This window comes from Sceloporus occidentalis, unplaced genomic scaffold (assembly GCF_023333645.1).
Source record: "Sceloporus occidentalis isolate IW3139 unplaced genomic scaffold, rSceOcc1.0.p SCAF_53, whole genome shotgun sequence".
Taxonomy (NCBI): Eukaryota; Metazoa; Chordata; class Lepidosauria; order Squamata; family Phrynosomatidae; genus Sceloporus; species Sceloporus occidentalis.
In genome coordinates, this window is record NW_028317033.1 from 6,416,035 (window position 1) to 6,441,445 (window position 25,411).

General features: G+C 40.3%; 1 protein-coding gene across 1 annotated transcript; it reads right to left on the reverse strand.

Annotated features, from left to right (window-relative positions):
- Positions 1–1,165: 1,165 nt before the first annotated feature.
- On the reverse strand, positions 1,166–24,894 carry LOC149288298 (sphingosine-1-phosphate phosphatase 2-like). Its single transcript, XM_089492104.1, has 5 exons — positions 24,661–24,894; positions 12,846–13,004; positions 9,077–9,256; positions 4,110–4,199; positions 1,166–1,708 (listed from the first exon to the last, which is right to left on the reverse strand). Exons 1-5 carry the CDS (start codon positions 24,892–24,894, stop codon positions 1,166–1,168), a joined length of 1,206 nt encoding a protein of 401 aa, XP_089348230.1.
- Positions 24,895–25,411: the final 517 nt, after the last annotated feature.

The window sequence follows — 25,411 nt, forward strand, 5'->3', positions numbered from 1 at the left end:
TCACTGACTTCTCTATGCATTTTTGAAAGTCCAAACCCAGTGAGCTTTTACTACAGGAAAATCATTATTGCCCTTTATAATGTATAATTAAGTCTAATTTTTGACTCCTCATCTATTGCTTATGCATTATACAGGGCCAACTCCGTCCTTGCTGGAGCAACCCACCAGAGTCGGCACATAATAACGAGTGAAGTGAGGGAGTTGAAACCGCATCGTCCTGCAAACACTCACTTTAGTGAATAAACTTTTATTAAAACGTTAGTTTGGATGCAGCAGACAAGTTCCCTTTTGCCTTCCAAAGAAGGACATGTAGTGTAATAAAGCTTTATTTGGCTTAATTCTATGTTAAATAGCAATGAGGTCACTATACGTTAATCCAACTCGCAAGAGTCTTCATGCTTCCATGATGGCACCTAACAGTATCTTAATCTTGTCTGTTAACCTTCCTGATTTGGGTATAAATAATTGTCTTCATTTCTTTCATGTAATTATTATTTAAAAAAATGAAGTTAGAAATTAAAATAAACACTCAGTGCTGTCTTGTCCAATACTGTCAAGTGAAGCCTGTTTGATGAATAAATATACCTTCAAGTTGATATTGAAAGAAAAAAAATAACTATGAAATATAATAAAAGCAGCAAGCTGATTGTTCATGTTTTGCATGTCATAAAACACAAAAAATACAATTACAACTATCCATGGCTTCATCCGTTCCAGGAGAGTTGAGCCTTGTTTGTTGCTGGAACCTAACGAGGCTCACAGCTCATCTTAAAAGATAGTCGGCCACCATACAGTAGTTAATATCGCTGTTATCCGGAACTGTAATACATTAGAATTTTTAGTTTTGTTTAAACATTTTCAGCCTACCCATCTCAGACTTCATGTTTTGGGAATGCGTACGTAAATCAAAGCCCTTGCACTTTTAGGACCTTCTATACTCACAGGGCAGCGATATGCGGTTTAAAGCTTTACAGACACTGAAACAGCAATTACCGATTAAAGATATTTAGTGACGGCCTCACCAAGTTTATTTTTGCTTTGGATTTCCTAGGCTGTGCTTCTGGAACAGCAAATATTAAAGTCTCATAATATCAGTGCAGAGTTTTTATATCGTGTTGTGTCGCCGATCTCACGCTCATGGAATTTCATAACAAGCAGAAAGCAATTATATGGACAGTTGGTGACACAACCAGGGAACCATTGCGGTGGTGACAACACCAATGGAAGTGTAGGTGAAGTATTTGTAGGGCACTTCAATCTCCAGTCTTTGTCTGACCAACCGATCCTGCGTTGGAAGATTGTGCCACGCGCCAAGAATTTTGAGAGACAGTGTTTTTGCCACATGTCTTGTTACAAGGATGAGAAGTAAACCCAAAGCAAACCGTGTTAATTGAAGTAGTAACATATTAAGCGTGATGGGAGGGATGCTTAGTGGAAAACTACTTGAGGGGTTGTAGGTCAGTCCGAAGCGGTGCGTCAGCCAGACACCGACGCAGGTTCCTGCTCCGCCTGCCAGGATGGTTGTGGTGTCTGCCCGGGCAGTGCTGTAGTGATCCATCTTTGGGTAATTATAACTTAACAGGAAGCCAACAATAACTGCAAATACTGGACAGAGGGGATTGTTCAGAAGCAGCTCATCTATAAAATCCCACATAGGAAATGTCACAGCCAAAAAAAACAGGGCGCTCAAAGCTCCACAAATAACATCCTGAAAAGAGAAGAAGATGTTACAAGTAAGCGTACATATTCTTTTTTGCGCAACTTAGAGAAGTCATAGAATCTATAGTAGATCATGGTCTGTGTTATAAAGACCACTAATGTTTAAAAAAGTGTAAGATTTTTAACCACTTGTACATGAAATAACCACTATATACTATTTAACTGTGCATTATTGGCTTTGAAACCCATTGAGTCCAGAGAGGTACGTGCTCAGAACACTTGGTGCAGGAGATAACAACTGTCTTTACCAATAAAGACGCACCATTTAGTACAATGGTTTTAAGCAGGATGGATCTATTGTTGGACCATCGAATTTGTTAGCAAGTGATTTCTGTATGAACACTGGAATCTTTTGGTCTTCTAGAACATAAAGACGTTAATGAAACACACTTATATATATTGTTCAATGGTCCATGCCTCTCCAACCCATTCTAAATGTGAAATCCACCCACTTGAAATCAGGGGAAGGCGATTCTGAAAGGAACAAACAGGTGGCATGCCCACACACATGCCAGCCTTCCTCAAACACAACTCACGTCATCCTTGCTCTTTCACTGCTCACCACAAAACCGGGGGAAAAAAGAAACACCTGGAGGTTTCAAAACTGTACTTCATTACTCAGAAAGAAAACATACTAATTACATGACCCGGTATGAGGTCATCCATCTTGGTGTACTGTAAAAACACTCTGCAAGCAGTACTCTGTTACAGCGAGCAAACTTAGCAAGACTGCATTTGGGAATTCTCCCTTATGAAAAAATTACTGCAGTTTTTCTGAAGTAATACTGCAGTTCTTTGGACATGAAAAAACTGCAATACTGCACTTTTACTGCAGTGTTACTGCACATTTACTGCAGTTTTACTGCAGTTATTTTTGTACAGAAGTACAAATGCAATAAAGCTGCAGTACATTGAAGTACAACTGTAGGTTTGCAATATAAAAAAAAAGTGCAGTAAATGTGCAGTAAAACTGCAGTACAGTGAAGTACAAATGCAGTAAAACTGCAGTAAATGTGCAGTAATACTGCAGTAAAAGTGCAGTATTGCAGTTTTTTCATGTCCAAAAATCTGCAGTATTACTTCAGAAAAACTGCAGTAATTTTTTGTAAGGCCTGCCTTATCTAGAATAGCAAGAAGCTACTCCTCTTACACTCAGGCTTGACCCAAAAAAGGTCACTGACCCTACTGGAAATCTCGGCTTTCCTCCTCTGCCCCTAAACACATCATGACTCTTCAATCGGTACTATATATATATATATATATATATTTATTTATATGTGACACACAATCAATCCTCATTCATTGCAGTGGAAGGTATGCTCTGGTAGAATAATTGTCTATTTTCATACTGGTGATTATGGAGAGATATAATAAAAACCCTCTCTGTTTGGATGGTTAGGCTGGGCTTGAAGTCTTGAAACTCCTCTCTACTTGGTAAGTTGTTCATTGACCTATTATCTATCTCCGAGAACCCTTGCAGGGCTACCCTAAGAGCTTCTTCAGCTCACCTTCAGAATATCCTAAAGACTTTAATGATCCAAAGTCTCCAGTGCCTTGGAGCCATCTATGCTGGTGTGTTTACATGGGAAGTTTAATCTGCTCCCGGCTGGAAGGGGCAGCACCCACTCCCCCTGCTGTTTAAGAACCCATGGTGCTATTGTTCTTCGCTGGATAATGGTTCCCATTCAAATGTCCAATGTGTGCTAATTAAGCCTTCTCCTTCACAGATATTATAGAGAAACAGGGAGCAAGTAACAGTCCCTCCAAAACATAAGGAATATCAGGATATGGAAGAGGTGGCTGCAGCTCTTTGGGGTTAAGCAGTCCATTCCCAAGAGCACACAGAATAGCCATAGGGTCAAGAATGCAGAAGGACAGCTGTCACATATGCTCCTCCAGACAGCTCAGGCTCCTAGCAGGGATTGACCTATCACATATGTATCAATGGCAGAATCAGCTGTGTAAATTATTACTTTTCATACCAAGACCCAAAATGTATATGCATTTTACAAGCCACGGCCTCTAGAGTGTAAACTTGCAACAAGGGCCTCTTTGCCGAAAAAATTAGTTTGTCATAGTCTGACAATTTTATCATACTCTTTAATGTATAGACTGTAAGAAGTGCTGTGCTATATAAAGAAAAAAGAATAATATGACCATATTGGTGTCTATTTCGAACATGTCTATATCAATCCACTTAGCATTACCCAAGCAGTATATATATCTATTTTTATCATAATGTTTTTTTTATAATAAATGAAAAAAACATTCTGGTGAAAAAGTGGTGGTATCACAAGCATGGCTAATGAAATTGTCCTTTTTCTCTCCAAATGTGTTTATAGGTCTTAAAATGTAAGTATTAAGATATCAATAAATATCGGGTATCTTACCAGAACAGTGTGCATTCCTGTGTACAGCCGGCTGAGGGACACCAGGGTGGACAGACATAACGCTGCTGCCAGCCCCAGTATGAACGGATACTGCAACAGAAGCCAACAACAGTTACAGGAGGATATTATAGTTAAATGTAAGTTTATTTCAAGATGAATCATCAATGTCTGATGCATTAGGCAGTAGAGGCCTTGTGCCGCACTGTAACTGATGATATTGGAAAGCGGTGGTCCTACGAGCCAATTGTGGCTGCCATCAAAATATTCACAGACCCACCAACAGAGGTAACACTTCCTGGGAATACGGGCATTTTCATTGGTGTCAGTCTAGTTTTCTAGTGCATTTAGTAAATATTTTTACCAATATGAAATAATTATATTGGTAAAAAATTACTTTTGAACATTATTGAGTTTTCAAATATATAAATAAACTCAAGGAAACCAGGGTACAACATAGTAAGAAACAAGTTGCATTGCAAAATGACACTGTACCCCAGTAACGTCCCCCAAATGACCATCGAAAGAGAGAGAGAGAAAAAGAAAAGAATGGTAAAAATTTAAAAATAAAATAGTAATAATTGCTGTAGCAAAATAACCTACTCCCAGAAAAGGTTCTTACTGTCCAGATATGTTATATCACTTAAACAAATGGTGCTTCAATTATAGCTGGTTTTAGTAAACTCAAATTGAAATACCGTATTTGCTCGATTATAAGACGACCCTGATTATAAGACGACCCCCCAAAATCTGAATATTAACTTAGGAAAAAAGAAAAAGCCTGAATATAAGACGACCCTAAAGGAAAAAAGTTTTACCAGTAAATGTTAATTCATGTAAACTATTTTTTTTAATAAAAGCTATGATTGAGAAAAATATTTTTTTGGTTTTTATTTCTTGTATTTTCCAGCCTGTCCCCCAGTTACGCACATCTGCCCCCAGGCTTGCCACACCAATATGGCACTGTGGCCCATGATATGCCTTTTAACCCTCTATATGCCACTGTGCCCCATGGTATGCCTTTTGACCCCCTATATGCCACTCTGCCTCCAGAAATGCCTTATACCCCTATATCCCATTCTGGCATTTAGGGGGTTAAAATGCATATTATGGGGCAGAGTGGCATATAGGGAGGTATAAGGCATTTCAGGAGGCAGAGTGGCATTAAGGGAGTTAAAAGGCATTGTATAGAGCACTCTGCCTCCAGAAATGCCTTATACCCCTATATGCCACTCTGGCATTTAGGGGGTTAAAAGGCATATTATGGGGCAGAGTGGCATATAGGGAGGTATAAGGCATTTCAGGAGGCAGAGTGCTCTATTAAATGCCCCCTTAACGCCACTCCAGAAATGCCCTATGCCCCCATTTAACTAACACACACACACACACTCTCTCCCCCCCTCCCCTCCCCTCTCCTCTCCTCTCCTCTCCTCTCTCCCCTCTCAGCCCTCTCTTACCGGTGCTTCCAGCCGGGGCAGCGGGTTGACGTCGCCTTCTGCTGCAGCCGGAAGGAGGTGGAGTTGGCAGCGGGGGTTTGTATGCGTCCGTCGCGTATACTTTCCCCGGCTGTCAGAGATCAGAGATCTCTGACAGTCGGGGAAGGTCTACGCGACGGACGCAGACAACCCCCGCTGCTAGCCACACCTCCTTCCGGCTGCAGCGGACGTTGTCTACGCGGATCGCGTAGACGTCAACCCGCTGCCCCGGCAATACAGCAGGAAGCACCGGTAAGTGTGTATGATGGGGGGGGGGGGGTGAGACAGGAGGATCCAGGTCCCCTGCAGCGGTGCGGGGGATCTGGATCTTAGTCTCCTAATCAGACTCTATTTGAGGTCTGATTAGAAGACGACCCCGATTAGAAGACGAGGGGTATTTTTCAGAGCATTTGCTCTGAAAAAAACCTCGTCTTATAATCGAGCAAATACGGTATATTACATGAAGAACGGGGCAGTGTATATAAAACTATTATATATATTGGAAATGAAGAACCAGAAGAAAGTGGTCACCTTCACATCTTTTACAATAACTACATTCATTTCAGTGTTTAATCAAACCACCAAGAGCTCGTGTATTTTTGTAATTTCAGCGTAATTGTTTTGGGGATAATTAGTTTGAAAATAAAAGGATACCTTAACTTGATGGAGCCAAGATCTATGTCAAAAAGGGGAGGAATTATCATACAAATTTAGAGGATTTACATGGTTGCTATTAGACTTGTGCATTCGTCTTCGGGCGAACATGGAACCGAACACGAAGAGTGCGTTTTCGTGTTCGTTCCGAAGACACGCCGAAGAGAAGACGGCGGCGGTAAAACGTAGGCGAAGACGAAGACACACACCACGAAGATCTTCGTGATTGTCTTCGTCTTCGTCTACCATTCCCCCCCTTCATCTTACCTTGTCTTGTCTTCGCGGCAGTTCCCGGAAGTGGAAATCCGCAGGTTCGCCGTCACGGGTTACAGGGCAGTGCGAATGAGCCTATTGGTCGCCTACAGGGACCTCCTCTGGCATCAACCAATTGGTTGATGCCAGAGAAAGACCCTGCAGGTGACCAATAGGCTCACTCGCACGGTCTTTGTAGCCCCTGACAGCGAACCTATGGATTTCCGCTCCCGTTAACCCCTTCGATGCTGCGTTAACACAGCATCGAAGGGGTTAACGGGAGCAGAAATCCATAGGTTAAAGGGCCGTGCAAGCGACCAATAGGCTCACTTGCACGGCCCCTTAACCCTTTAAAAAAAAGTTAACCCCTAACTAATTGAACAGGGAGGGAGACCAGTGGCATCGGCAGTGCCGATGCCACTGGTCTCCCTCCCTGTTCAATTAGTTAAATGTCCGTACGAGCGACTTTATTGGTCGCTCGTACGGACATTTAACCCGGCACAGACTAACTAATTGAACAGGGAGGGAGACCAGTGGCATCGGTCTCCCTCCCTGTTCAATTAGTTAAAGACCAGTGGCATCGGCAGGGCAAGTTGCAGCATTGGGGTTTTAAAACCCCAATGCTGCAACTTACCCTGCCGATGCCACTGGTCTCCCTCCCTGTACAGAGTTAAATGTCCGTACGAGCGACTTTATTGTTCGCTCGTACGGACATTTAATTAATTGAACAGGGAGGGAGACCAGTGGGATGTGCCGGGTAAGTTGTAGCATTGGGGTTTTAAAAGTCTGCACGAGCGACCAACAGAGTCGCTCGTGCAGACTTTTAAAACCCCAATGCTGTAACTTACCCGGCACATCCCACTGGTCTCCCTGTTCTATCAGTTAAATGTCCGTACGAGCGACTCTATTGGTCGCTCGTACGGACATTTAACTCATAGAACAGGGAGACCAGTGGGATGTGCCGGGTAAGTTACAGCACCAGGAGCCTAAAAGTCTGTACGAGCGACCAACAGAGTCGCTCGTACAGACTTTTAAAATCCCAATGCTGCAACTTACCCGGCAGATCCCACTGGTCTCCCTGTTCTATCAGTTAATAAATGATAGAACAGTGAGACCAGCGGGATCTGCCGAACAATTACGGCACCAGGAGTATAACAGTCTTTACGAGCGACCCTATTGGTCGCCAGCAGGGGGCTCGTCTGCCATCAACCAATGGCAGACGAGCCCCCTGCTGACGACCAATAGAGTTGCTCATACGGACATTTAAACTCCTGGCGCCAGAGCGGCTTTAACCCCGTTTTAACCCCTTAAGCGGGGAAAACGAAGAAAACCCGAGCACGAAGAATGTCCGTGAATATTCGCCCGAAGAGAAGACAGGACCAGGCGAATATTCGCGGAATACGAAGTTTTTTTTTTTGCCGAAGACGAGCACGAAGACGAACACGAAGAGCCCTCTGGTGCCCAAGTCTAGTTGCTATCGCTGTATAAAGGTAAATGTTTACCTAAAACATTTCATTGGTTTACTTAGACTGAACTTTAACATGTGAGGTATGAGTAATGCTGTGGGATGTAGGTTCTTGAGTTTTGAGATAATGAGGCTCACGGAGTGTATTTTTCTAATAATGGACAGTCATTGTTTTTCGCCGTGAAAATTTAAGTGTAAAAGACTTCAGTCACCCCTGATTTGGCCATGTAAACACATACCCAAGGCATTAGGAAGCACTCAGAGACAAGGGAGGTGACTATAGTCATCATACACAGGGCCGGCCTTAGGGGTGTGCGACCTGTGCGACTGCACAGGGCGCCATGGTTGCAGGGGCGCCTGACCGGGACTTAGATTAAAGCATCGTTTTTTTTTGTGTTTTTTTTAAAACTTTATTTAACATCATTCATGTTAAATAAAGTTTAAAAAAAAAACCCCGATGCTTAAATCTAAGTCCCGGTCAGGGGCGCCGAGCGGTTGCTCGTGAAGTTCTCGGCAACCGCTCGGCGCCCCTTACTCTCCGTGACTCCGTCGCTGTGCCGGCATCTCATGTTGAGCGCCGGACTATTCCGGCTCTCAACATGAAATGCCGGCACCGCGGCAGAGCGAGAAGACGGATGCCTCCCGCTCTCACCGCAGGACTCTGGAAACAAGGTAAGTGGGGGGGGGTGTAGTTTGAAGGGGCAGAGGGGGGGTGTAGTTTGAAGGGGCAAAGGGGGGGTGTAGTTTGAAGGGGCAAAGGGGGGGTGTAGTTTGAAGGGGCACAGGGGGGGTGTAGTTTGAAGGGGCAGAGGGGGGGTGTAGTTTGAAGGGGCAGAGGGGGGGTGTAGTTTGAAGGGGCAGGGGGGGTGTAGTTTGACGGGGCAGAGGGGGGGTGTAGTTTGAAGGGGCAGAGGGGGGGTGTAGTTTTAAGGGGCAGAGGGGGTAGTTTGAAGGGGCAGAGGGGAGGGGTAGTTTGAAGGGGTAGTTTGAGGGGCGGTAGTTTGAAGGGGCAGAGAGGGCGGGTAGTTTGAAGGGGCAGAGAGGGGGGGTAGTGAGGGGGGGCACCAGAGGAGTAGTCCGCACAGGGCACCACAACGCCTAAGGCCGGCTCTGATCATACATACCTGGTATCTGTTCATAGATGCCAGAAGAAAGGTAAAAGAGATTGCAGTGGCAGCAATTGCATGGGTGGATGGCATGCCGTACTCAGCATCTACTCTGGTCTCCAGCTTCACCACCGGTGGAGAAGTGGGGCGCGGCCACTTTAGAAGGTCCTTAGATGCTTGACCCATGTACATAACAATCTAAAAACACAACACAGGTCTTAGCGTGACACAGGCGGACACAAACTGTTTGTACACTCCTAGATGTTATTAAAGAAAGTAATTGGGCCATATGCATAACTGGGAACTCTCTGGGTTTTGCCCGGAGACTGCGGGTAAAGCGCTGCTTCTCCGGGTCTTCAGGCACTGCTGAGAATCTCTGGGTCGTAGAAGAAGAGGAAGGACTTCAGGGTAGGGGGAACTGGATGTTCACCAGTATGGCCATATGAGTGAAGGGCTATCCTGGGACAAAATTATAAAGAATGCCCTGTTAGCCCAATCTATAAGAAAAACAGTCTCTCTCTCTTTAATATACTGCCTAAAATAGAAATATACCAAGACACAGACTAATGAAAGTGTGTGGAGGAAAGGATTTCATTATAATAAACAAAATAATCAGCTCAGTGTAGTGCGTAAGCAGGGAAAGTCATCCAAAATATCACGACTGTCAACAATGACGGCCTCCAGATCTGCAGACAAGTGAAGTTTATTGGAAAGAAATGAAATAGCACCCAGTTTTTGTGAATGCTAACCCACATTACTCTATACAGCACTGTATTTTATAATCAAGATGAAAAATATGTTTTTGGATAAATAAAAAAATAAATAACCTTCCTTGAAGGTACTGTTCTCCAGTTCGATTTTTAAAGATAATGTCACTAACCTTAATGCATAGCAGAGCAGATTGTAAGCTCCTTGAGACAGACCTATCATTTTTTCTTTTAATATTTGGTCTGGGCTCACAGGGAGAAGATCACGTCTCCCGTAAAGATATTATAGGAAGATGCTTTCGGCTGTGACATGGGCATCTTCAGTTGTGATCTCTATGGTAACAAGGCCAGAAAAAATTCAGGGCTGACAGAGTGACTAAAAATAATTCTGGTTGGAGATAAGAAAATGTAGGATTGCACTAAAGTTCATTATTTGTAAAGCCTGAGGGCAGAGATTAAAGGGTTTAATAATAATAATAATAATAATAATAATATTAATATAGAAATGAAACTACACAATCTTTTTTTTTTATACAATGCTTTGTACAATTCCTCTTATTACTTAAACAAATTCCCAGCCTGTTTCAATAGCTGGGTAGCAGAGGAATTATTAGACACTCATCCACATCCAGCAGGCAAGACCTTCTGGGATAGGACTCGTCAGCATGAGGTTGAATAGTGGCTTACTGCTTGATTGGGGTAAAGGTGATGGAAAACCCCTCCACTTAAAATTAAAGGGTAGCAGAGATATTACTAAATAGTAATCTGCAACCATCAGATAAGCCACAAGACCTGCTCTTCCCACAGAAATCCTGTAGCACTACCACCACTGCAAGGGTGGTCTGGGTAGGTGTATGTAAATAAGGCCAACAACGATCACCCTTTGCCTCTAGCGGGCTTCTGCACCTCTGAGCTATGTTTTAAGGTTGTCTAATACAGCGGACGTTCGTTCCAAGGGGATGCCGTGGCAAAAGGTGATCATTGTTGGCCTTACAACTACGCATATCTACCCTTTTCTGTGAGAAAAGCAGCCTTGCCTGCTGGCCACCCTCTTCATTTTAAGTCGAGGGTTTTTTTCCCCATCACCTTTACCCCACCACAACTTATGCTGTGCGTGCAACCTGCATCTGCGTAATAGTAGTAGCAATGTCCAATGGCATGAATGAAGTGGTGGGGGAGACGAAGCTTGTTTTAATCAGTATTGTTGGACTCCTCAAAGGCCATGGGCTTTCAGGATAAACCTTAAAATTAATTAGGAGCAGTCAGGCTAAGAACATAAGATGAGTATTCTTTTCGAAGAGACCACAACATTTTTAGGTTAATGCTCCTTACACAGAAAAACAGCACAACCTTCCAAAAGTTGCTACTGGAGGTCAACACGACCATGACCCTTGTATGCAGAAGAATCATCAACCCCGTGATCAGTCAGCCAATGTATTATCTTGCTTTCTTAAGAGACAAGTCTTTGCCCAGCCTGGCTCCTACTCATTACACACTCCGACTGGCATACTACAGACAGCTACATCATTCTCATTCCCCAGGGAGGGAAACCGGTTAAATTGTACAGAGTGATCTATTTACAACTCATACGTACTACAGCTATGACCTCATTCACTGTTGTCAGCAGCCAGGACTATTGAACCTGGGTTCAAAATGTTAAATGTTATCATTCTACATTCCAGAGAGTATTGTATTTCTCTGCAACTGGAGGTGTGAAGAATTTGTCTTCAATCTACTATAAATAAGGATTAGAGATTTAATATTAGTAATCCTCATACAATATGGAATAGATATTGACATTATACTAAACAAGGTCTACAAAAAAGCTGCTCCTGTTAGAGTCGTATTTTGGGAAGAAGGAGTGGATAAATGCCACATTAGAAACTTGTTGCGGTTAGTTATCAAATAATTACTAATCAATGTGTTCTTCACCACTTAATGTCTTGGTAAAAAAATTAGGCGCTGGGTAAATTGTTGGCGTTATATAGATGAAAGATGATTGATAATTCCAAATAAGGAAATACCTATTTTTAAGGTTTTAACGGTTAAACCATGTAGTACACATCAGGGGGCTAAATGCGTAAGTAGGAGTGCAACTTAACATATTAACTACTTAATCACATAGTATAGACTATAAAAGAAATCACAACACAAGGGCCACTGATGTGATAGTGCTATTTCACCATGTTTTATCTGGTTAATGGGATGCATTTTAAATGGGAATGCTTCCCAAAATATTTCATTGCAACAAATCTTGATACATGGGTCGTGTATCCAGTTAGGATAAATAGAACGTCCTGTAGATGATTTTTTTTTTACTTTGAGCATTGAATGCAGTTCTTTTCATTTTTTTCCCCATAAGCTTCCCTTATCTGCATGACCCGCCATTGTTGTCAGTCATGTGATATTTTGGATGACTTTCCCTTTTTACACAGAGCTATTTATGACAAGAAGCTGTGTTGTCAAACGAAATCCTTTTCTTCATAGACTTTTATTGGAGTGTCAGCGTCTGGGTGATTAACACTGAGCCATTCCATTGTTTTACCACCTGCAGTATGATAAATAGTCAGAGCTAAGTAACACTGTTTTAAAAAACTAAAATTATTTAAATGATTTTAAATAATAGTATGGATGAATGATTTCAATATTATGTACCATACACAATGCCATATAACCTTGAGCAATGTTTTAATGCATATCACCCATAAATATCAAATTACAATACATAATTTTAGAAAATGCACATAGTTAAGCATATTTGCCAGTTATTCTGACAAAAGATAAATTATCTTGGCTAAGTGTTACCTCAAAATACCCCACATATCCACACCTTGTCTTGATCTTCCATATATAATTAATTATAAATGTCTTCGATTTTTACTTTCAAAACATACTTCTCATCTTATAGAATGTGTAAATACAGTTTGTGGGCAAACTTGTAGAAAGTAAAATAAGACAAAAAAAGACCCCTAGTAAATGGTTTGAAAAATGTTTTCACAACACAAGACTTTTTTAATGTTGTATCCCAGACAAGAATGTGGTGAATTTCTGGCATGGTGAATAAAGCCTTCAATACTCACTGCCCAGACGATTATCAGCCGGCGGGCAATGAAAGAATCGATATTCCAGAGTGTGTACGGTAAGAAAGTAATATAAAACACCTCCTGGCCCAAAGCTGCAGCGAATCGGAAGAGGTAATACAGTAAATAGTTCTGTACCAAATATTTCCTGACATGTTCCTGAAAAACAAAAAGGCAAAACTAGAAATAAGTATCATTAAAACTATGGGGAATACTATAGCTTTATGGCGAAGCCTGAAGCCCAACACCTGACTCCAAACTGCCACATCTTGCACTACCACTCACCCTTGTGACCAATGAATTAGAGAAACAATGCAGTAGTGCATGACCTATTCTTGATGGCCCAAGGTGCCATGAGTAGGTTGGAGGTATCAGTAGATTTCATTGGAGGAAGCCTAAGTGAAAAGATTTACTATGGCCACATCTGGAACATTTGTACTAAATAAAAGAATAATGAGTAAACTAAGGAGACAATATTTCAGATCATCTTCTCAGTGGCCCTTTAGACCAAGGGGGCCTTTAGCCACTGCATAACCTGCCAATATGGTAGCAGGCAGGACACACACCAGAACACAAACTCTTGTTTGTCTATATGTGGTTTTTTTAAACCATGTGTGAAATATATATTCTATAGAGGATCGTTTTTTAATTAAACCCACCACTGATTATATGGGTTTATTTATTTCATATACTGAAGTGTGTGATGTGCGATTAAGGAAAGAATGCCAGTAACAATATGGAACATTGAGCACATGTTGCTTTTTATTAACTATTGACTTAAATCTAAAAGGTAACATACTCAGCTTATACTTCCATGTGATCATTCTATGGATAATCTATTAAAAGCGCGTATTCAGGTAAAAGTGGCGATAACTACCGTATTTTCTCGATTATAAGACGACCCTGATTATAAGACGACCCCCCAAATCTGAATATTAATTTAGGAAAAAAAAGAAAAAGCCTGAATATAAGACGACCCTATAGGAAAAAAGTTTTACCAGTAAATGTTAATTCATCTAAACGATTTTTTTTTAATAAAAGCTATGATTGAGAAAAATATTTTGGTTTTATTTCCTTCTATTTTCCAACCTGCCCCCCAGTTATGCACATCTGCCCCAGAAATGCCTTATACCCCCTATATGCCACTGTGCCCCATGATATGCCTTTTGACCCCCTATGTGCCACTCTGCCTCCAGAAATGCCTTATACCCCTATATGCCACTCTGGCATTTAGAGGGTTAAAAGGCATATTATGGGAAAGAGTGGCATTAAGGGGGTTAAAAGGCATTTCACAGAGCACTCTGCCTCCAGAAATGCCTTATGCCCCCCATTTAACACTCCCCTGCCCCCCCCCCAACTTACCGGTGCTTCTGGCTTCCCTGTCATGTAGCCGGGGCAGCGTGTAGATCCCTCGCACTTACGCTGCAGCCGGAAGGAGGCGTGGCTAGCAGCGGGGATTGTCTGCGTCCATTGCGCAGACCTTCCCCGACTGTCAGAGATCAGAGTTCCCCGCACCGGTGAGCACGCTGCCCCAGCTACACACCGGGGACTCAGAAGTACCGGTAAGTGTGGGGGGGGGGGGACAGGAGGATCCAGGTCCCCTGCAGCTGCGGGGGATCTGGATCTTAGTCGTCTCATAGTCAGACCTATTTGAGGTCTGATTATAAGACGACCCCGATTATAAGACGAGGAGTATTTTTCAGAGCATTTGCTCTGAAAAAAACCTTGTCTTATAATCGAGCAAATACGGTACTTTCTTTTTAAAAATAAAGTGTGTGATTTTATTACAGAATTTTACATGGGCAAAGAGGGCCAAAAATAGTTCCAGACAGTGCCAGAGGGCTGAAAAATACTTATGTCTGGATCTGTCCACTCTTGTATGTTCATTTGTGTGAAATGTGAAATGCCACTTTTATTGGGATTACTGGTTTATTAGTAAAAGCCTTATGTCCGTACTGAGCCAATGTCCCAGCTCTGGTATTGTTCAACACCAAGCGCTTATTGGTGGAAGGTAATGTAATGTAAACAGTAATGCGGTTACGTGATAATGTGTTTGAGTCTGATAAATTAGCATAAAAGTCTAGATCTCTTAATATCCTGTGTGTTCTAAAACAATATTTAGATGACATTAGTACCTTGTATTATGCCAACACAACATGAATTTTGGGGACCTCAGAGGCCCTGTCTTCAGATGAGACCACTGAGGTCAAGAAAGCTAACGTAACTTTACCACTTTTTCTATGTTGGGCCAATAAAAAGTTATCGAATTTGGCTAAAGACTATTTTCTCTTGGGCTAATACGGCTATATCACAGTTCTCACTGTTAATTAATGCTTGGAACATGACACAAACTAATGCTGTATTCTTGTAGCCACATTCTGCTCCAGTAGAACACAACAGAAACTTGGAGACTATGTAAAAGTTATGTTTTTATGGGATAATAAAAGTAACTTGATTCATTTACCTAAATCCATTAGGTTACCCAAGCCTGCTAGATATTCAGGAGAGCCTGGGAATTAGGAAAGCTAAACCGTAGCCTTCTAATTGAAATACTGTGCAAGGGAATGGCAGGCTGTTGGACTTAATTCATTTTTTGACATCAATGTTCCTTGAAGAAAGTTTAAGAATATTGATAACTGGGATTTTGTTGGCAAGAATACATCAACGAGTCAGAAATAAATTAGAAATAAGGACATAGCGGATCAGGCAGATTACAAAAGGTCATTTGGTTCTAATCTGCAGTCATAAATATATTTCTATGTCAATAGTGAATTGATGTTTTCCAGGAAAATTATGCATGGCTATAAGAGCAGATGGTTTTGTAAATGAAATGCTTTCATTTGAAGAAGTACAAAAGCTGTTCACAATTTCATAGGCAGCCACGGCTGTGTACTCTGTCTATAACAGGCAGGGGACATGTGACATGTATATATAATGCTTTAAAGCAGCCCAAATTAACCGAGGAAGAACACTGTCAGCTGCTGACATGTTAAATCCTTCCTTTCCGATAGTGTGACACATATGATTTCCTCAGTAAATTGTCAGGAAGTCGCCGTTTCGGCTTTTAACATTAAAGAGGAGAGGGCAATGTGCATGAAGAAGCAGAACGGGTTGTGTAAAGATGGACCAAAAGTATACAAAGGTTCCTAAAACAAGTACAAAGATCAGCGCTGTAAATTCACAATAATTGTTAAGCCTTGATTCTGCCAAAGGCATCAGGAAAGTGGGGCACAATATTATTTTAAAATGTAAATATGGGCTCTATTAAAAATGGAAAATTTAATACAACATCCATATCCCATACTTAGATGGTGTTGACTTACAACTCCAATGATCCCAAGTCTTCACTGGATAGCCGCTCATGGAATTATGGGGACAACGAGTTATAGTTTAGTATTTTACATCAAGAATATATCCGTAGTATGTGACAATTTTGCTTGTGTATATATATATATATAATATAATATATATATATACACATATACACACACACATATACATATATACAGACACAAATCACTATCCTAACACTGCTATGATGATTAAAATTAGACGTAAAAACTAATTGCTGAAATTATTTGTAATTATTTTTGAAAGCCAACAGGAAGTACAATATATCATCATGGCTATGGATTAATGATTTTACTTCTAGCGCTGTAAAAATATATTCTATAATATGTAGAAACAATACATAGTCATACAAATTCCATCAGTATTGTGCCTTTTGATTTAACAAAAGGTTTTATGGAAAGGTTACCATGACAGGGGTCAGGTGTCCATGTCTTTGGGGGGTGCCCTTATAATTAAAATTATAACCCACCATTTCAATGCTAATAGATCACGGCCAAGAAGCAAAAAAATATAAAATTTTAAATGACAGCCTTGCACAAAGCAGGTGAAAAAGATCTAGTTCTATTTATCAATGTACCTTAAACTAAATAATTGCAAAGTATTGACGACACTTTCAGCATGTGACTTCTGATGGAAAGCAAGAGGTTGCCGTAATCGGCTATCTTGGGGCACAGTTAAAACCTCTGCTTAATAAGTATGTGGGTAGAAATTGGAAACTCTATAATTTGGGGATTTTCAGTCTGGGACTTCAGACAGTGATCATAAATATCATTTTGTACTTAACAAGGAACCCTAACATTGCCGATTTATGACCAACTGACAACATCCCTATGACTGATATTTAACATAAACCCACCATCATGGCCAAAGGCTCATTGGAAAGCTCATGGGCAGGATTCTCAACTCGTGTTATATCTGTATGTTTCATTATATCGTTTTATGTATTTAATTATTATTAAAAAATATATACTTGTGTGGACTATATTAGCTTGTGACTCTCTAATGGAAAACATTTTGATGAATTGTATTTTAATTAAAGGCAGGCAATTACAGTACTTTTCTCCAGGCAAAGAATGGGTTAACAACATAGGACCAGTGATCCCATGCCAGGAGAGACTAAACTACAGAGCATGTTGAAGTCAGTCTGATAATTACAATGTTATCTTATACTTAAGATGACAGATGTGATTTAATGGAACAGAATGAATGTAGCTTGCACTGGGACAGCCAAGATTGCTTCATTTGCAGACAGACGATTATGTCTCTGACATTCATATTTTCAATATCCCAACTACAACACTGTCACTCAACAATAATGCACAATCTGAAATAAGTCATCTTCAGCAGAAGAGAATTTTAATTTCTCAAGCGCTTGAGACCATTCTGTAGTTTCTGACAATGTCATTCTGTTATAAATCCTTATTTAAGGGCATTAATGCACTAAGGTCACCAGATGACCACGTTTTCAGGGTACTGTCCTTGATGGAGTCTTCCCAACCAGGTTACCAAAACTGTCCACTAAATGCTACATTGAGTACAGTCATGAAACACTTACTGTCCTGATTAGCAATGTGGCCTGAATAATACATGATATCTACTCAGCAACCTTTTGTCTCAACAGACTAATACAGAATGTTCAAAATGTTCAAAAATATCCTTAATTCACATAGATAATTTAAAAAAAGTAATTTTCATTTTTAAATTTTAGTAATTTTACAATATTAAACTTGTTTACTCAAATGCTGTATTTCCAGAAAAATAACTAACAGTGAAAATACCAAATACCAAAAGCAGTGTTATTAGATTAACAAGAATGTATCTGTTAGAATGTCTAATGGCCTTAATATAAACAAAAGCAATTTAATGGGCATCTCCTTTTCTATTTTATTACACTTGTGTGTCAGCCTCAAAATAATTCATAAACTTTTATAAAAACGCAACAGTTTATTAAGTGGCCAAATATTGGAAAGAGCTATAAAATGGTCAGATGACCAATAAGTAACCGGTCAGGCAGGTTTAACAATTTACAGTAACGAGGGTGAGCATCCCAAATCCCTTGATGCTTTGATGCAATGGTAGTAATATGAGACTGTAATTGTATTGCAGAAGTATGCCTCCTAGTGTTCTGACATGTAAATGCACCATAATAGGAAGCTGTTTATGCTGGGTGAGTAGGGTGTGTGACTGCAAACATGTATGGTGGGCAACATAGGGGTAAAAAAAATAAAAAATAGTATCAAATATCTTTTTATTTATTTGCTAGCACAACTTAAGGATCATATTCTTTTCTAACAATGGGCACTGATGCACGAAAACAAACCATTAATTGAGCTCTCTAGCATGATAAGCAAATAAACCAGAGTAGATCTATTTTTCCTAATCACATAAAAATAATGAGCTCTTCAGCAACTTTTTTTGTTGATCTATTAACTAAAGAGAGAGTTGACAGGGCTTTGCAAGAGAGTTGTCATCTCATCTCCTTGACTTCGAGATGCTCCTTTTCTGGTGGCCCTGTAACATGTATGGTTGAATCAGTGATATTTTTTTAATTCACCTTACAAATTGAATTATGCATTACGACCCCTTACAAAAAAATACTGCACTTTTTCTGAAGTAATACTGCAATTTTTTGGACATGAAAAAACTGCAATACTGCGCTTTTACTGCACTTTTTTTTTTTATATTGCAAACCTACAGTTGTGCTTCAATGTACTGCAGCTTTATTGCATTTATACTTCCTTACAAAAATAACTGCAGTAAAACTGCAGTACAGTGAAGTACAAATGCAGTAAAACTGCAGTAAATGTGCAGTAATACTGCCGTAAAAGTGTTCATGTCCAAAAAACTGCAGTATTACTTCAGAAAAACTGCAGTAATTTTTTCGTAAGGGAGGGGCCAGCTCGGCACATCTTGCTTAATGTTCACATATTTAAACAGATTTCCAGATCACAATATTTGTACTAATTCTAGTATTTTTTTTAGATACTCTCCCAGCACTTCAAAGTCACACAGACTTTTTAATAACAGAGACACATTACAATGACTCAGACATTCTTTCTTGTGATGGGTGGATTTTTATTTCATGACTGTAGACACTGTGTCTTTGAATCCTACAATTCCCCAGGCCACCATTGGGGCAAAAGCAATGAACTTCAGCAGCATCGATGTGCAATGTACTGTAATTCCAATTTAGTTCCATAGATTTCTGTACAGAGGATCTATGCATATCAGTACTACAGATTAAAAAAAAAAACAGAAAATGCCCCCTCCAGCATGTCAAGACATTTTGGACAATGCTGTTTTCAACTTTGTGAAAACAGTTTGGGGAAGACCCTTTTCTATTCCAGCATGACTGTGCCCCAGTGCGCAAAGCAGATTTAGTTTGGCCTAAGATATATTTTTATACAAGTGCTTTTTGACACCGCTCAGCTCATTTTTAGAGGAAGGACATATGAATGGCTTTATGAGACGCACCCAGCCAACCTGCGGAAGTAGATGTGTGGTCAAACCAGAAAGGTTTGTTGTTGAAGTTACCACATTCCATGGCAGCTAGGGGTGAAACAAATGCTTTTGTATGAAACACATACCATACCGGTGTCGTTACTGTATCTTTAACCTTTCAATGACAGTAATATTTTGCCTGCCTGGGAAGTCCTTTCAGTTTTTGATTATACTTCTGTTGTATATACATTTGGTGCATTAGCCATTTTGTCTGCATAATATTTACAATGATGACTTAAGTCAAAGTGTACCTTTCTTATTTCTAAAGGCTATTCACAATGTCTCGCAGTGCCACGGGTGTCTCTCACTCCACTACTAATCATTTGGACAGGAGGAGAGGCGATCATTGGTACTATCAGTTTTGGAGACTTTAACTACATATTGGATATTAAGTATGCATGTATGATAAAGGGAAAGCAAGGGGCCTGTTGTCCCTGGGGCTGATATAATTTGAAAATGTCAGGGCACTACATTAAGCTTTTTGGGTGTTTTAATGCAGTATCACATGTTGCCTGTAAGCTGTTTGCAGTAAATTCACATTTAGGCAGCATTTAATCTAGACTGGATCATTTTCAGTTTTCCACACCTTTCATTTTGGCCATTGAGTGTTAGGATAAGACACTTTGTGCTACTTTATTAAAGGACCACTTGTCTAGACTTGCTGAATGTTGTCTCCTCTTTGTGTGAAGCTGTTGCAAAAGGGTAACACCAACCATGACTGTTCAGTACAAAGGAGCCATATTCTGGTAGCATAGGAAGGGTTAGTTTTACATATGTGCCCTAAGGCCGGAGTAACTGAGGCACCCAACAGGGTCATGTAACGTGATTTATATCATCCATGGTAGTAGGGAAGCAGCAGTCTGACAGCTCTTATGCACAGTTTGAGCTGCAGTGAAGACAGGGCTCACAGGGTAAGAAGGAGGAGGAACTGTTTAAGCTGCATGGATAACAAGAGAGTGTGTGTTTTTGTATACATGTGTAAGTGTACGGTATTACAGTATGTATGTATGCTGTTTGGGATCAAAGTTGCTTAAAATATGAGATAGCGTTATGCTCACAAACACCTTGGGTATGCTCAGAAATAAAAAGAAATAAAGACATCCTAAAGAAAAGATTAGGGCTAACTTCAAAAGTTCCATTTCAGTGCCAATAGGTCTTGGAGGTTCCCTAAAATCTGAGGCCCCCTGTACCACAGGGACCAGTCTTACTCCTCAGGGAGCGCGTGAACCACTGAAGCGACCATATGAGAAAATCCAATGAAACAACTTAACATTAAATGTCAAATATGTCTGAACATTTCATGCAGATAAATAAACTTATTGAACACACCACTTCTATGTATGCTTATTTTGTCTCGATAGAAGCAAATCAATATCAATGGAAGGTACCAAGGTCTTCTGCTATGGTTTCTTCATTAATGCTTGACAAGAGTTCTCCAGAAATGTAACCTTTCTGACTCATTACACTGTACTATCACTTAGATTTATTAGACAACTCATCTCATTCCTGAATCCACCATGCTTTTCTGAGCTCTAAACTCTAACCCCGGACTTGGATTGTTCTAATTTTGCAGCTCTCCACGACCAGCCTTCAACTGAACACTTTAATTGGAATGGTCATGATGATGATGACTAGAAGCTGTTTACAATTACAATTGGAATTCGAAGTGCCTACTGAGGACAGTATCAAATCTAGCTGTTGTACCTTTCTATTTTCTATTGTACCCATTTTTTTATTCTGGGGCAGTTAAAATTAAAGTTCAAGTCTTATCCATTCCGATGTTCTCATTGAAGATTAAACACAATGCAAAATTCCAAGTATATACAGAAAGAATAATAACATGGCATTCACAAATACGACTGGATGTCTCTGCTGGTTGTATTGAGTCGGATTATAGATACATAGGATTTTACAGCAGGCAACAGCCATTTAGCCCACTCCATGTATATGACAGCACTTGGAACATTCACATTAGATTTGTAGATTCCTAAAAGACAAAAAGTAATGTATCGACAGAGAATGCATCCTAAATCAATAATTTATGTAGACTTCATTATAGCTGATCATACGCTTCCAAATCTGAGATGCTATAACACGCTTCAGGGCCTTTTTGAAAATAATCTATTTACCTGTTGAAACCAGTTGAGATAGTTGTTAATTACATATTTGCATTTTCAGGCAGGTTGTGTTTTGATAAAGTATGACTTATTAAAAAGAGTACCGGGTGACATATAGCGAACAGCTCCCTGAGAACAAAAGGAAAAACAATTAACGCGTTTACCACTATATTTCCAAAAAAAGATCACATACCAAACTGGGTCTTAGCGATTGTGATCAATGATAAGCTTCCATGAAAAAACAAACGGTGGAGCTAAGTGGAATATATGAGTGTACATCTACACCATGAAGACCATCATTATGTCCTAATGTGGGGCTTTTATTGGTATTTATTTTTTTACTAAAATGGTACTATATTGCCTTAATCTGCGCTGTCACATTTCAACCATTTTCATTGCTTCTGCAACAAAGCATGTGTGACACTGATGGAATATCAGATGGGGCCACGGGATTTTCCAAACAGGTCATTTCAGCAGGGTTATAGCCACAGTGCTCAAGGGAAGAGCATGATGACCTTTAACTGCTCTATCAGCCAAACATCACTTTTTAGAACTAAAACTCATTCTTCTGTTACGTAATTAAATATCAAAAGGTTGCAAAGCCAACTCTAGGCGCACCCCTTAAAACAAAGGTGTCCCTCATACGCCATGTAAATGATTGGGTTTAATTTATATACATTAATACTGAGACAAGTAATTTATTTCTATCTCTGTTAAATATATACATGGTATTTCCATTTAAATGAATATCCTCTTCACTCTTCATACATTCTCAAAACTGTTGTGGCAGTATATACAATACCATGGCACACATATCAGTTGTATTTGAAACTGCAGAGAAGGTTAAAAGAGGTCTGTGGATGACAACGCTTCCCGATACTACAGCTCCGCGGAAAAGAGACCATAAAAAGCTATCATCAGCAGGTAACAAAGAAAACGAGTCGGGTAGCGATGTCAGAAAACACCCAACGAGCTTTTCACCATTCCGCATGACGCCTTCGTTTCTTAAAACTATCCTCGCTGATTTAGCTATGTATTATACAGGGCCAACGCCATAACATATTATACAGGGAGAATCTTACCGGAGAATCTCTCTGGGGCTTGCTCTCTCTTTAGTAAAGTACCCTTTGCTTCCTTACTGGGTACTTTTTGTACTGACATTAAGAGAAGGTGGATAAAGTATCTTCTCGGTATCAGTAAGCAAGAGATGCTAATGACATCGTAAAGTGATATCACCACTAGTTAACCTTTAACTAGAGTATGCTGGTGACTTGTGGGTCACTGCGGGGGATTTGGCTCTAGGCTTGTGATTCAGGTTAATAGTTAAAGCTCCTTTAAAAAGAAAGTGTCCAAGATTCTTATGTATATGTTTATAGAAACACAGAATTGGCGTTTAGTTTTAGAAGCTACCTGGGCAGAAGGTAACATTTTCACTTCCTATTGTAATTTCAGGGTTTAGCAATGATCTTGGATGTATTGATTATAGTTTATTGCTTCTTGGCAGTAGCTGCAAAACAGGGGAGTTTAGGAACAGCCTTAAGTTTTCATAATATATAATTAAAACTATTTACAGGAAAGTATTGTCTTACAAGTATTGTGGTTTTATGCCAGATTAACAAATATTGAATGCTTTTTTTTTTTTATATCCGTCTTCAACCAGACCAAAGCTTGGACGACATGTGCCTCTACTCATACTTATGGCAGCATAGATACAGTGGACTATAAACCCTGCTAAGCTCAGCCAGTGGTTGGATGAATATGAATCAATGGGAATGTTAGTCCACATCAACTGGCGAGTCGCAGGCAACCAGTGAGAAGCAGAACCTGGTCAGAATCTAACTGAGGTCCATAAGGGTCTGAGAACAGTTAAAGGTAGCATGACCGCATCGGGCAGTTTCTGAGGGCATATGTCCATATCACCCATCAGCCTGATTCACACATGCGTTTCTTTTCTTAACCGTAAGTGCAATGATAACACTGCAAGCACTTCAAACAATCTATGCACGTGCATCACGGCTACTCAGCTTGTTCCCAGGCCTGACCGGATTTCATACATCAACCAGATCCCGTAGAACCTAGGGTGCCAGGTTATGAAGCATTAGAAGATGCCATATGATCAGCGCTAAGATCAAGTGATTGTGTATTTGCACAGCCTGGAAGCTCTGTGGCATATGTTTCTATGCAAACATATAAAATATAGACGATAGTGGCAGAAACTTAATGCAAACTACTTTTTTGCAACAGCCAACTGAACCACCACCAAGGGCCGCCACGAAAAGTCATCAGGATCAATCACCGTCCACAGCTGTAGATAGTAACTTGGTACTATACAATATCATGACATTAGCAAAGGCATTCAAAGAACTTCCCTTAACGTGTCACTATGTGTTTCCACAATATTGTAAACCGATACTTCAATTTATTTACCTCCACACCCATTCAATGTTACACTACCCAGCTCAAAGCACCAGGAAGCGACTCTCTCTGAATGATTGTACAGATCTGGTGCAGCCAGGAATGTTTGTAGCTCTTATTTTTATGAAGTCATGGTCATTCATAAAATTAATTGCATTAAGCAGTATTCCAATTTTTGTTAAAAAAAGAGAGTTTTATCTGCTTTATGCAATGCAGGTCCAATCAAGCTTAGGCGAATCCTTCTAATGAAATATCAAAGCCATTTAGTTGTTTAGGAAAACATTTCTTCTCATAAGTGCATTGCAAAGGTCCTATATTTTAGACATATAATTGAATTTTACCATATATAAACAATTTCATGGTATTTCAATAAATACAGCGTGTCACCAGAGTAATTAGAATTGATTCCGTAATGATGGTGTTGGAATTACCTTGGTGTGGGATCCATTAGCGCATGACCCATTGCTGTAACCATTGATTCCATTTTCCTGAGGAACACCCTTGCCCCCCGCGGTTCTGCCCTCACCTCCATGGAATGTCCAGGATGGACTATGCCCTCCAGGTACCCCATTAGTCTCTTTCTTTGACTGAAGGGTTAGCCCACAGGACCTCTGAAATTGGGCCACCAGCTGTGGGTCCTGCAGATCTTTCAGCCACTGGATCATCATCTCAGTGAAGGAATTGGGACAGGAAGGTAAAAAGGGAAGGAACCCCAGCCTTTCCCTGCCCTTCGATCAGCAAAGATACTGCAAGGAGAGGGCAGACTGTGGGAAACAGGTGTACAAGGCGGTCCTAGTGCCGACACACACCTTGCACCTGAATGTGCGCGTCAGGGAAGCAACCCTTTCACTGCCAATTCTACTCACAGCAGGGCTTGACAGAATAGAGTAGAGAACACAATGTAACACTGTTGTATAACAAGAACAAGTCCAACCTGTTCTAGTGTCTTACATTAATTTAAGCTTATTATTAAAGACAAGATCAGACAGATTTAGTTAATTTCTTATATGATAGGTTAGAATAATTATTTTAATGGAATACATTTTAATAATTATCATTCTCTGCAAGCCAGTTTCTGTACCTTGAGTTGATTCGTCATGTACTACTTATCACCCGCCTGGATCCTAAACTAGTTGGTTAGCGTTATTTGTTAGGTAGGTTTTTATAGAAAAATACTTTTTT